This window comes from Rattus norvegicus, chromosome 10 (assembly GCF_036323735.1).
Source record: "Rattus norvegicus strain BN/NHsdMcwi chromosome 10, GRCr8, whole genome shotgun sequence".
In the NCBI taxonomy this organism is placed as follows: Eukaryota; Metazoa; Chordata; class Mammalia; order Rodentia; family Muridae; genus Rattus; species Rattus norvegicus.
In genome coordinates this window covers 45,054,430-45,066,443 of record NC_086028.1, presented here as the reverse complement: position 1 = coordinate 45,066,443, position 12,014 = coordinate 45,054,430, and the positions used below count along the sequence as shown (strand labels likewise).

General features: G+C 46.6%; 1 protein-coding gene across 25 annotated transcripts in view; it reads right to left on the bottom strand.

Moving 5' to 3' along the window:
- Mprip (myosin phosphatase Rho interacting protein) overlaps window positions 1-12,014 on the bottom strand; it is a 119,917-nt gene that overhangs the window by 6,945 nt on the left and 100,958 nt on the right. For 10 of the 25 annotated variants that reach the window (XM_063268288.1, XM_063268291.1, XM_063268292.1 and 7 more), the window contains 7 exons: window positions 9,348-9,495; window positions 8,324-8,441; window positions 7,154-7,313; window positions 5,767-5,886; window positions 4,376-4,462; window positions 3,576-3,738; window positions 1,354-2,021 (listed from right to left, as the gene is read on the bottom strand). In XM_063268288.1, the coding sequence (XP_063124358.1) occupies window positions 1,849-2,021; window positions 3,576-3,738; window positions 4,376-4,462; window positions 5,767-5,886; window positions 7,154-7,313; window positions 8,324-8,441; window positions 9,348-9,495 (969 nt within the window). In that variant the 3' untranslated portion in view covers window positions 1,354-1,848. Of the gene's footprint in view, window positions 1-1,353; window positions 2,022-3,575; window positions 3,739-4,375; window positions 4,463-5,766; window positions 5,887-7,153; window positions 7,314-8,323; window positions 8,442-9,347; window positions 9,496-12,014 lie in introns of those variants that run through there. The other 15 variants (XM_006246431.5, XM_063268295.1, XM_006246425.5 and 12 more) reach the window with 3 other exon arrangements.

Here is a 12,014-nt window from a genome sequence, read left to right as displayed (position 1 = left end):
TGTGGGAAGCTCCAAGTGCACAAAGGTAGTACATGTGCACTGCCATCTTGGGTCCCACTTTGTGCGTGTGTATGCTGAGCTTGGATACAAAGCACAACAATGGAACTGGGTCCCCATGTAAATCCTGACATCATCTGAGAAACAGCTCTAGGTCTCTGCCCTCCTGCTTCCTCTGAGGGTCAGGTGCCGTCTGGAAACCAACCCTGGCTCTAGTGACTCCATGAGCACAGAGCTGCCCAAGCATTGTGTGACTCCAGTGACCCTGCTGACTACAGTAGCCCTAAATGGCTCTCAGGGCTGTCTTGCCATAGGGATCTTGTTCCTCCTGGTTCCTAGCATTACCACCACTCAGTCACTTGTTACTGAGGCCTGTGTTCGGTATCCCCACAAGTTCACATGTAGGTGGCACAATTCACTGCATATTTTTCCTCAAGGTGCCCATCCCTGGATGTCCTTTCTTATTCTGACCCAAAAGCCCCACTTGTTCATAGTGACCACTTTGCTTTCTGAGGGCTCCTGGGGAAGAGCTGAGCTTTTAACCTTAGGTTGGAGAAAGTAGTCTTCAATATGCTTAAACCACATCTGCATATAAGTTAACTTGGAACTAGAGGGAAAACAGACTAGTTAAAAAAGCCAATGATAACATCCTTGGGCTTTCTCAGTACTCTTCCCTAAGGCAGCCTTGTCTCCCCTGAGCTCAAGCTGATTGCCCTTGCTGGCTTCTGTCTTGCTGGATCATAGGGAGGCTCATGTATAGCAGGAACTGGCGCGCCTGGGTACTTACTGCCAGTGGAAACAACCAGGCCAGAGTTCTTGAGCTGTTACCACTGGATAAAGAAGGTCAACACATATCCTTGGGCATAGCATCCCTCCCTAGCACTGACCTCAACATGGCCAACCCTTCTACCTTCTATGGGAGAGACAGACTTTTGTATTGCATAAAAAACAAAAGCAGGTCATGTCCAGCCCTATTTGTATGGTTGCCAGGCCCTTAGGAACAAAATTTCTCAGACTCTACCCATGTAGTATTGGTCAGTTCCACACAGAACAGCACAATTGGGATCTGTTCTATCTGCAGGGGTCTCCCCAAAACAGTCTTGTTACCAACTGGATGGACAAGGACTTTCATGAGAGCAAAGTGCTCATCAGACGCATTGGTACCTTCTATCTCCCTGCAATTTGTTTCCAAGAGAGGAGACAGGAGCTCAGTGTCGTGCAAGTTTCCCCGTATGCATGCTGGCTCGTGCCCACCCATCAAGCTGAGGAGGCCCTGGGCAGGCTCAGCTCTGTGAAGAGGTTAGAGTGCCAACTTCCAGGACAGTTATTGAGATCTCATGTAGACTGTGTGTGTGTTTGCTGGAGAAGGATGAATGAAGATCATTACACAGAAGTGTGCTATGGAGGTGTGAGCAGTGCATGCAGAGCCGCTTGTGCGGGTAGTGGGCAGAGTGAGAAGTGGTTTACCTACACGACAGGGGACTTGGAAGCGGGCGCGACTCAGTTATCCCATGAGACCTGCTCAATTACGGACTGTCAGAGGAGAGAGCAAAAATAAGACACACACACGATCAGTTCTAATGCAGCACGCTGGCCAGGCCCTCTCCGCCCACCCCCCGACACATCCACCTGAGAGCACACTTCCTTTCCCCAAGGCTGGCAGTGTCAGTGTGATGACAGGGATGTGCAGAGAACAGACATACAGTGGAGTCAAGAGGTCAGATTTACCCCACCTTCTGTGAGGCTCAAGATTCGTGTGAGACAGGGACCTCTTCGTGTCTTGCTTCTTGAAGCCCTGGCCCTGATGTTCTGATGACATGGAACATGGACATGGACCTTGAAGCATTGTGACTACACAGGTGGGCTAGTGTCTGCACTGGGCTTGATCTCTCCAGCATCCTCCAGCACCACCTCATCTACAAGCTGGACCTCACTCACCTTGGACCTGATGTTTCTGAGTTGCCGGGTAACACAGGATCTGTCTTTCTTCAGGAAGTCAGGATTGCTTTTAGATTTCATTATGTCTGAAGGAACAAAAAGGCTTGTTACTTTTGCTTTCTACAATCTTCTGACCCAAACAGAATGTGGGAGGTTCTGCGTTCACTGGTACAGTCCACTCATACATTTCCTACATCCAATAACCAATGCACAGTGTGCTCTTCATGGATATAGCAAGCACCAGAGCACTGGGGTCCCACTGGGTTTAAGTCACAATTCCTGAGTCACACTACTGTCAACAAAGGATAGGATCTCCTACTCTGGAATTAGACTTGATTTCTGGGCATTCCAACTGGTATCACTATTTCTAGCTTATTTCTGACATAGGACCGGTATCAAATAGAATCAGACCAAATTCTTTTCATGATCCACCCCATCAAGAAAACAGTTCTTATATCTTAATGCAGACGACAAAGATGCACTCTGGGTCATACCACACAGTATGTCAAGGGTATGGAACTTTCATTTTTGTTTACTAAAATCTCACAAAATTCTCTATATATCAACACCTCCCCCCCCCCCCCCATCTTCCTAAGAACTGTACACTATGTAGTTTCCAACAATTAAGAGTCTGCACTGCTGGGCTAGAGAGATGGCTCAGGGGTTAAGGGCACTGACTGCTCTTCCAGAGGTCCTGAGTTCAAATCCAAGCAACCACATGGTGGCTCACAACCATCTGTAATGGGATCTGATGCCCTCTTCTGGTGTGTCTGAAGACAGCTACAGTGTACTCAGATAAATAAATGTTAAAAAAAAAAAAAAAGTTTGCACGGCTGAGTGGACCGCTATCCACAGATGACACTTAGCACTCTGCAATGTGTGGTGCTTGTCTACAGATGCAGTAACCCTGTGCATACTCCTCAGAGGTTAGTAACCAGGGCAGGACGAAAGCACACACACTTCCCCATTCTAGTTCTGCCTCAGCTTCTTAGTTTCCTACCCAGTGACCATGGTGATCACCCTTTTACAGTACGCTAAATTTTAAGTTGTGCTGTTGTCAGCAGCCTTCCAGAAAGTGGGTGTCTATCTCCTGTAAGCAACACAGAGGACTTATCCAGCATGCATGTTTGAATGCTGTCATAGACTGTTCCTGAACTTGCTAAAGGAATGTTGAGTTACAGGGATATTAGGGGAATTGGGCAGATTTTCAGTTTGTGGGGCTTTTATAAAGAAAGGGTCACGATAAAGGTAAGATGATATCTCCAATTATCAGAAAGTGTCAACAGTACGTGCGTGGCTCTGCAGCCTCTTTCCCAGGTGTTCTGCGCAGTGCCTGGATATTTTCAGCCAGCACAAAAAGAGCTCACTTTTCTTGTTCTTGAGCAGGCTGTAGGTTCTTTTTGTTCTGCTTGCCTGTAGCCCTTAAAGATTTTATGGCAAAACATTTAGCTCAAGGAATTAGCAAGAACGTCCCCCTACTGTCTGACCCTTTGTTTCTATGGAAGATGCTCTGTGTAAAGGAGCTGCAGAATATGGGAGGAGCAGTTCATGTGGGGCCCCTCAAGGAGATTTGGGATGGCAGAAGACTTTGTGGGTTTAAGTGCCAAAGCATCTTCACAAGGAGCACCCAGATGGCTCACCATATCCTGACACAGTAGTGCCTTCAGGAGATTTCTCGCCCAGTGCCTCTGTGGCTGCTTTCAGCTGCTCCTTCAGCCTGCTGATGTCACAGTCAGCCTTGGCCTTCGCGATGCTGAGCTCTGTGTAGATGTCTTTGTACTTGTCGCTCGCATACTTCTTATCCTGGAGAGTAAAGGGACAAGCTGTAGACAGGGTGTCAGACTCCCTTGGGACTCTTGTCTTCAGGCTAATGTCCTGGGAGAACTAACTGTGGCTTAGAAATGGCCCTGTGCCCTCCCTCTCTGAGGCAGAGACTGAACACTAAAGAAAACATGCAGTGAGCAGATGGGACAGCTGACTACGGAGCAAGCTCAGGCAGCCTGTGGTCCTGACTGCCCATATTTCCTTGTGGAAGTCAGCCAGGGAGAGCCTCTTGTTTTTAGATTTTCTAAGCGACCTGATCACACCGAGGATCCCATCATTACCTTTTGACTTCAGGAATCCCTTTGGGATGGGTCCACTAGACCAGCCTGAATGGCAGACCAGGCCTTACTTCACCCACATAGCATTCTTCTGCGTGTTACTGTACTTATCCAAATGCATGGAAACACAGGAACCACCGCCATCTGACTAGGCCAGGGAGACTTCCTTGTTTACTTCTGAGGCATATGCTTAGAGGCTAGTGTTTTAAGGGAACCTGACTGACTTTAGAATACAATTTTGTAGAGTGGCCTGCCGTGCAAAAACAAGCCCAGCAGGACCTGACCAGACCTCTTAGCCTTCACCCTCCTTGTCCTGCTTCCAAACACTTGGCCCTTACCCGCAGGGCTGTCTGGAGTTCATCCTTGAGAGAGCTGATCTCCTGTTTCAGGTACTGAATTTCTGACTCTTTGACCCGCAACAAGACCTATATAAGGAGAGGGAAGATGAGGACTGACTCTCATGAACCAGGTGTCCTGCAGTCTATATAAAAAGGATGGCTGGCAGACAGTTGCTTCATACATTGGGGAGAAGAGAGCCAACTCTTACTGACCCACAACAGAACACATGACTTAAATACTGCTCAGTGCTTCTATAGAAATGTTAACCTTGCTTGTCCCTAGAACTTGGGGGCAGAAGCATGAGGATTACACTGAGTTCCTTCCACTGACTTGCTTGCTCCCTGATATGTAGCTGTCAAGGTCTAGACACATTGTTCCTATAGGAACATCTGCCAACCCTACCCAGCTCCTCCTGTTCAACTTGTCAGTATGGTACAGTCTGAGTCCTCTATAAAGGAAAAGCTTAACCTAACTGTCATCTTCTTGAGGATGCCCTACACCAGTGGTTCTCAACCTTCCTAATGCTGCAACCCTTTAATAATACAGTTTATGTTGTGGTGACCTTAACATTATTTTGTTGCTACTTAATAACTGTAATTTTGCTACTGTTATGAACTGTAATATAAATATCTAATAGGCAGGATATCTGATGTGTGCCCTAAGGAGTCTTTTTTTTTTTTTTTTTTTTTTGGAGCTGAGGACTGAACCCAGGGCCTTGCGATTGCTAGGCAAGTGCTCTACCACTGAGCTAAATCCCCAACTCCACCTTAAGGAGTCTTAACCTACAGGCTGAGAACCACAGCCCTACACACACTGGTCTTTCCTTTCTCCCTCCCTCTTTCAATAGTGTTTTTTGTTTTTTTCTTTTCTTTCTGGACTGCTCTGAAATCCTCTTGCTTCAGCTTTCTAACTAGTTGGGTTACAGGTACATGCCACCGCAGAATGAACCGTTCTGATAGAAAACAAACATCTTGGACTCTGAGAAGTTAAGTCATGATATAATCTGAGGACAGTAGGATTCCTGCACCCCTGAAACAGGGCACTTTACCGATTTTGTGGGCAGGTAAGGGGGAGGTAGAACTGAAGATCCTCATGGCATTTAGAGGGGCCCCTGCTCCTGCCTGTGGACCTTAGGGTACCTGACAGCTAACTGTACCCCGAGGACTCTGGGCCTTCCCACAGCTTTCATGCATGTGAGCTTCAAGTTTTCTTTTCTGTGGTTGTGCAGAGCTAGAGATGAACTGAGAGTTTTGCATGTTGAGGAGTTCTACTATGGAACTACACCCTTCTGGCCCTTTCTTAAAATCTGTTTCCTCAATGACTCTAGATAAAGAGCTCTTGTGTGACTCACGAGCGCCTAAATAAGGCAGTGCCTTGCTTCTTACAGTACCTCTAACTCATAGGCATCCTTGCCCTGTGTGAGAGGCAACCCAGTGGATTCCCCACCACCTTCTCCAGTCAGTAGTGTCCGCAACCGTGTGATCTCCGCAGCCAGGCGGTTATTCAGCTCCTGGGGACAACAGCACAACATGACAGTGACCATCCCCACACACAGGTGCTTAAGACACTAGAGGAGGTTATTTCTCACCAGTGTGCAGAGGCCTATGAATGGAGCCAGCTGTGTTTAAGGTAGACATTTAAGGCAGTTACTATATAAAAGCTACTCATTTGAGAAGGCTATGTGAGGACTTATAACCTGTAAGAGATTGCTTCCAGGACCTCTGTTAGGCGCCAAATTCCGTGGATGTTCAAGTCTATTACAAATGACATACAATATCTGCATATATCCTCCCCTATACAGTAGGTTGTCTCTTGTCTCTGATTATGTCTAATACCCAGTTATAATTATGTCAGTACCAGTTGTAATGTATTATTTAGGAAGTAGAGATAAGAAAATAGTAGATGCCCAGTGCAAACTATTTTTTCCTCTCCTTAACATTTTCTAGGAATGGTCAGTTGAATTTAGAACTGAATCAGAATTCATAGCAGCAAAAGGCCAATTGTGTTTCTAGAGCTAACACTCCATGGACCTTAAAATTAAAATCATTCTGCTGTGGACAATGTTGTATTTCCCCACTTTAGCTCCCGAAGGCCGTTCTACTTCTGTCCTTCCAATTTCTCAGGACTTCTTTCTGACTGATAAGTGCTCTTCTTCTTCTTCTTTTTTTAAGATTTATTTATTTATTATATATGAGTACACTGTAGCTGTCTTCAGACACACCAGAAGAGGTCATAAGATCCCATTACAGATGGTTGAGAGCCACCATGTGGTTGCTGGGAATTGAACTCAGGACCTCTGGAAGAGCAGTCAGTGCTCTTAACCACTGAGCCATCTCGCCAGCCCAGTAAGTGCTCTTCTTAAAGCCACTGCAGTGGTTCAGTGACTCCCAAGTAGCTATGCCCATGGTGCAGTGTGGTTTGAGAAGCCAGACAGGTCAAGCATGACAGAGCTCAAGGCAGGAAAAAATAGGATATTGATAGAAGAGCTTATATTGAACTCAGTATCATAACCCACTCATCTGGTATTCTAGTGAACCCCAATTTCCTAAGGAGACTAAATTCTAAGAGCATGACTTATAGAAACAAATGGAGAGAGTAATAAACCTAGCCACTGGAAGACAGAAGACCCCAACTCTGAGATAGACTCGAGATATTCCAATTAGAGGACCAGAGATTTAGAGAAGTCACCAGATTCTTAAGCCTCTGGAAGGGCAGACATGGCGGTACCATGGCTAACAGCCTCCATGAAAATGTGGCTTAGTTTCTTTTGGCCTTACCTGGTTGTGGGCATTGAGCTCTTGGTTCTCACGCTGACACTGCCGCAGGGCTTGCCGCTCAGCTTCCAGCGCCTGGGCTAGGTGTGCATTCTCCAGGCACTTCTGAGAGTACTGCTCCGAAAGGACCTCCAGCTCTCGCTGCACTGACTGTAGCTCCTCCCTGCAGAGAGGAAATGCTCAGCCCTGCCCCTGCTGTAGGACTGGGACAGCTAGACATTGATAGTATAATGTCTGCCCACAGAATGTCAGGGACACTTTGTAGAAAGGATTCTCTCTCCTGGGCTATCCACAGCTGGCACACTGGTGCTGCAACTGGGAGGCAGAACCAGTGTGACAGCAGAGCTGTGTTTCTGAGGCCATAGGTGGAAAGCACCCACTTGGGCAGTGTATCATGTCAAAGCACAACAGGAAACCAGTTCTGGAGGTACTGTTCTCAGCACCCCAGTAGAGTTGAGAAGGACCTTCCAGATGAGCCTCCAGTCCAAGAAGCATGACCACCAGACTTCTTAAGTTGTTGCTTTTTGCCCCAGAACATCCAGAGACCCCAGCAAAGTCTCACCAATGGAGGCTTGTGGCATTAACGCACGGGTCCCTGGCAGTGTGGCTCCTACTGAGCAAATATTCACAAGTGCTTCCATGCTGCACACTTGGCTGGCGCTTGTGTAGTAGTCAGTTCATGACATTTCTAGAACACTGTGGCCACTTTCAACACAAACTGCTGTGGTACACCAGGCATACAACACCAGCAAGACCCTGGCTCCTTTTAAGGTGGTGATATAGTTGTGGTGGTTCAAACAAATTGGGGAATAGTGTCTATAGTCCACCCTAATAAGCACAAGGTACTACTATTTTGTTTGAGAACAGGGTCTCCATTACATAGCCCAGGCTGGCTTCAGATTTGTGGCAATCTCCCAGTCTTGGGTTACTAAGTGCTGGGATTACAAATGTCATCACGCCTGCTTAAGTTATGATTTTAAAATGTCATTTGTTACATTTGTGTCTCTGTATCTTAGGGATCAGTCTTAATTTAAGCCACGAAGAGCAAGGTAGTGTGGGCTGTCCTTAGAACCACAGTTTCTTCACCTCCTCAAGAGCAACCTTAACGCTGTCTTAGACTTGGTAAAGTAGAGCTCTCCCACAGGGCTCTCATAGGGGTAGGCGGTGACTCACAGGTACTGTCGCCTCAGGGCTTCTATGTCTGAATTGATGCTGCTGATCTGAGACCGCTGGCTCTTCTCTAACTCCCGTTCCATCTCCTCTCGGTGAGCATTCTTCATGGCTTCAATGGCTGCAGGAAGGACACAACCAACCCTTAGCACCAAAATCTGGGGCTACAACTGAGTGTCTCTACTATATTATCCCTCTACAAGGCCAAGGACAGTTAGTGTGATGTGTGTCCCTGCTGACACTGACTCCAGCAGCAGCAGGGTTCCAAAGCAGGCTGGTCTATCTTAGACCAGCTCTCTGGGATAGATAAAGGCTGAGAGAATTCGCTAATTACTTGGAAGCGCTATACTTGCTATTAGAAAAACTCTACAATAATCAGGGAAATGTCAGTGTTTTACACATGCATGAGTTTTCAAAATAAGAATGTCTGAAAGCTGCTTTATTTTTTTCCCCTGCAGTTAAATTAAGCTCCTGTACTGTTATTGGCCTTGTGGAGAAACTGCAATGTGACATGAGTAAGACACACTTGCTGGGGCTGTGTTAGAGTGTATTCATGCTCTGCTGAAGAGTACTCCGAGTGAGGGGTGCCTATTGGGGACCAGCTCTGCAGTGTCACAAACAGCTGGGGCTTCCAGTCTGGAGGCTCAATGGACCTCTCAAGCTGATCCTTGACTCCCTGGAATTTTCAAATACCTCTCTCCAAAATGAAGCTTAAGGCTGTGGCTGGCACTGATCTGGCCCAGTACCATGCATGGAGCTATGCTCAGTCTCCAGCAGTACACAAAGAGGGTGGGGTGCTACATGTCTGCTACTGCAGCACGGGGGGAGTGAACGGAGGAAAATGGGTTCAAGGTTATCCTCATCTACATACATAGGGAGTTTAAGGATGGCCTGGGATAGACCCTGCCCACCACCATCTACTAAGAAAAAAAAAATCTCAGAGAAAAGCAATGTTAAGGCCAATCCTCTTCTGAACTATAGGTTCAGCCCAGACATGAGAAGCCTGTGCTCATGAACTTAGTCCCACCTGATATGGTGGCAGCTGTCTCCTCAGCCAGGAGACGGTCTTTTTCCTCCCGCAGCTTCTCTAGCTCCCGCTGGTGTTGCCTCTGTAGATCTTCAATCTTCTTCTGATGTGTCTCCTCCATGGCGGCAAAGCCTCGCTCACATGTAGCCTGCAGAATGGAAAAGGGCTTATTGGTTTTTCTTTGCCTCCAAGTGGCTATCCTGTGTCATAAATAAGTAGCCACCTGCTTGGTCCAGGAAATGATATGGTCTCAAGATGTGGCTTGGTGATTCCAGCATTAGGGACCAAGGCTGTGTAGCTTTGTCCTGGGACTGTGTGGCACCATGACCAGGTGGCACATACATTGCCTATACTGGTTGGAGTAGCAGTCATAGTGTGACAAATGTGCTAGGCGGAGAGCACAGCTCATCCTCTGTGCGCTAGGGTACACAGGGCTTATTTCTGGGAGCTGAAGTGCCTTGGCTGTTTACTAAACTTAAAGGATATCCTCACAGGAGCCAGGCAGAACTAACATCTTTCCTGCCAGCCTGTGCCTTCTTCCATCTCTTTTAGAGGTCAGCAGAGGCATGCCACCTAATGAGAACCTTACTACCTTCCAAGCAGAATAGATACTGAGTCCTAGAGGAACTCATTCCCCATTCCTCACAGCCATGGAGCTCCAGGCCTGTCCTGTCAGGGCTGCTCTCCACAACCAAGCAGTAGTGCATGGCCTATGTTCTATCTGTAGCTCACAGCTACTTTGACTATGGGTCATTCTTCCTAACCTTGTGATAGCCACTTTCTCATGATTTAAAAACACTGAAGAGGTGTGGCTCTAACACCAAGCATCCAATCACCAGGCTTTGACATTTTTACTGAGCCTCACCGTCACTGAGAGGCCTTTCCAAGAGCTTCTATTCAGCAACTTTAAATTCTTGCTTCCATCATGGGGCTGAGTGTGGCGTGTGTGCTGTACCCGTCACCTTCTCTACATAGCCTAGTGATAATTTTACACAGCCTGTTTACTGTGCCTAAAGTTTAAATGAGACGTATCACAGAATGCTTACTGTGGGATTGTTTGCTGGTCGCAGTCTATTAGTGCTGAGAATATTTTAAATTTTGGCTTATTTCAGATTTTGAGGTCCATATAATGGATGCCTGCCCTATAAGAATCTCTCCAATTTTATTTTGATTTGAGCATCTTGGAATATATGAAGACAGGGTCCAAAAATTTCTTTAACAGAAACACTAATATATCTTTAATAACTAGGGTACTTCATTGTTAAATGTATTATGTTTGAAAATTGTCACTCCATAAACCAATTTAAAAATTTTGAGTGTTCTGGACAGTGGTGGTGCATGCCTTTCATCTCAGCACTCGGGAAGCAGAGGCAGGTGGATCTCTGTGAGTTCAAGGACAGCCAGGGCTACACAGAGAAACCCTGTCTTGAAAAAAACTAAAAAGCTAACCAATTAACTAAAAAAACCCCCAAACAGCAACAACATAAAACAACCCTACAAAAAACAATTGAACAACAAAAAAAATGAGTGTGTATTTGTGTGTATGTTCATGGAAGCCATGGTTGATGGCTGACACTGAATGTTCATCTGCCTTGATCACTTCCACCTCATACAGAATTTCTCACTTGGACCCAGAGCTTGGTGATTTAGCTATCTATCTTTCTTTGGGGGTCCTTTGTTGCTGTCTACCTCATGCTAGAATTATAAGAGACCACGCCATATATGCTTACTCAGCATTTACACTGAGTGCTGAGGATTCGATGCTGTCCTCATGCTTGCTGCTAAGTACCTTAAACGCTGAGCCATCTCTCCAGCTCCAAATTCTAGTTTTTAAATCATCCCTAGAATCAAAACAAGTTCCTCAATGAATAAGATGTGGACTCATGGTAAGAGATATGGGGCAGTGGCAACAGCCCAGACTCCCTGATCTGGGCAGAAATCCAGAGAAAGGCTGTTCTCTGCTCAGCATTCAGGACAGTCTGCTGTGCAGCTGTGTCACAAGCCCCACAAAGGGTCTCAAGTTCCTGGGCACATACATACATGGTCAAGCCTGACACTTTTGTTTCTAAGGTGTTCTCCCATTAGATAACCTTGAGCCCTTCATAACCACTGAGGTCCTGCTGACTATGAAGTTGCCAGGCCATGCAGGCTCCTGCAGCTTCAAAGAGGAGCAGGTGATGGTGGCCCAGGCTCTCCACAGGATCACTGAATACACAATTTATGATTTTTTTTCACATGCTTAATGGTTTTTAAAGGTCTAGACAGAAGTCAGGAAAGGAATGCTGAGAACCAGTGCCTCAAGTATCATCAACCTCTCCTATGTCAGAGAAAGGGAGAGACAAAGGGACAGCTCCAGCCTCAATGTTCCATTGTTTCCTTTCAGTATGGAGAAAAAGGGTATTGGGAAACAGTCATAGATGCCCTGCTGGGATACAGCTGTGACACTGTGGCAGGAACACTGGCCTGCAAAGACTGCTGGAACCTGGCACAGGCACCCTTGGAGACTGTCCACCTTCCAGTGACGAAGAAGATGAAGACAAGACTACCAGGCCTCCTCTGGATTCTAAGGAATGGTTAAGACTATGATTATGGCCAGGCAGTCACACACCGTGTAGTCTAAGATAAAGGACTGCTCACAGAAGCTGACACGCAGCCTAGGAGACAAGT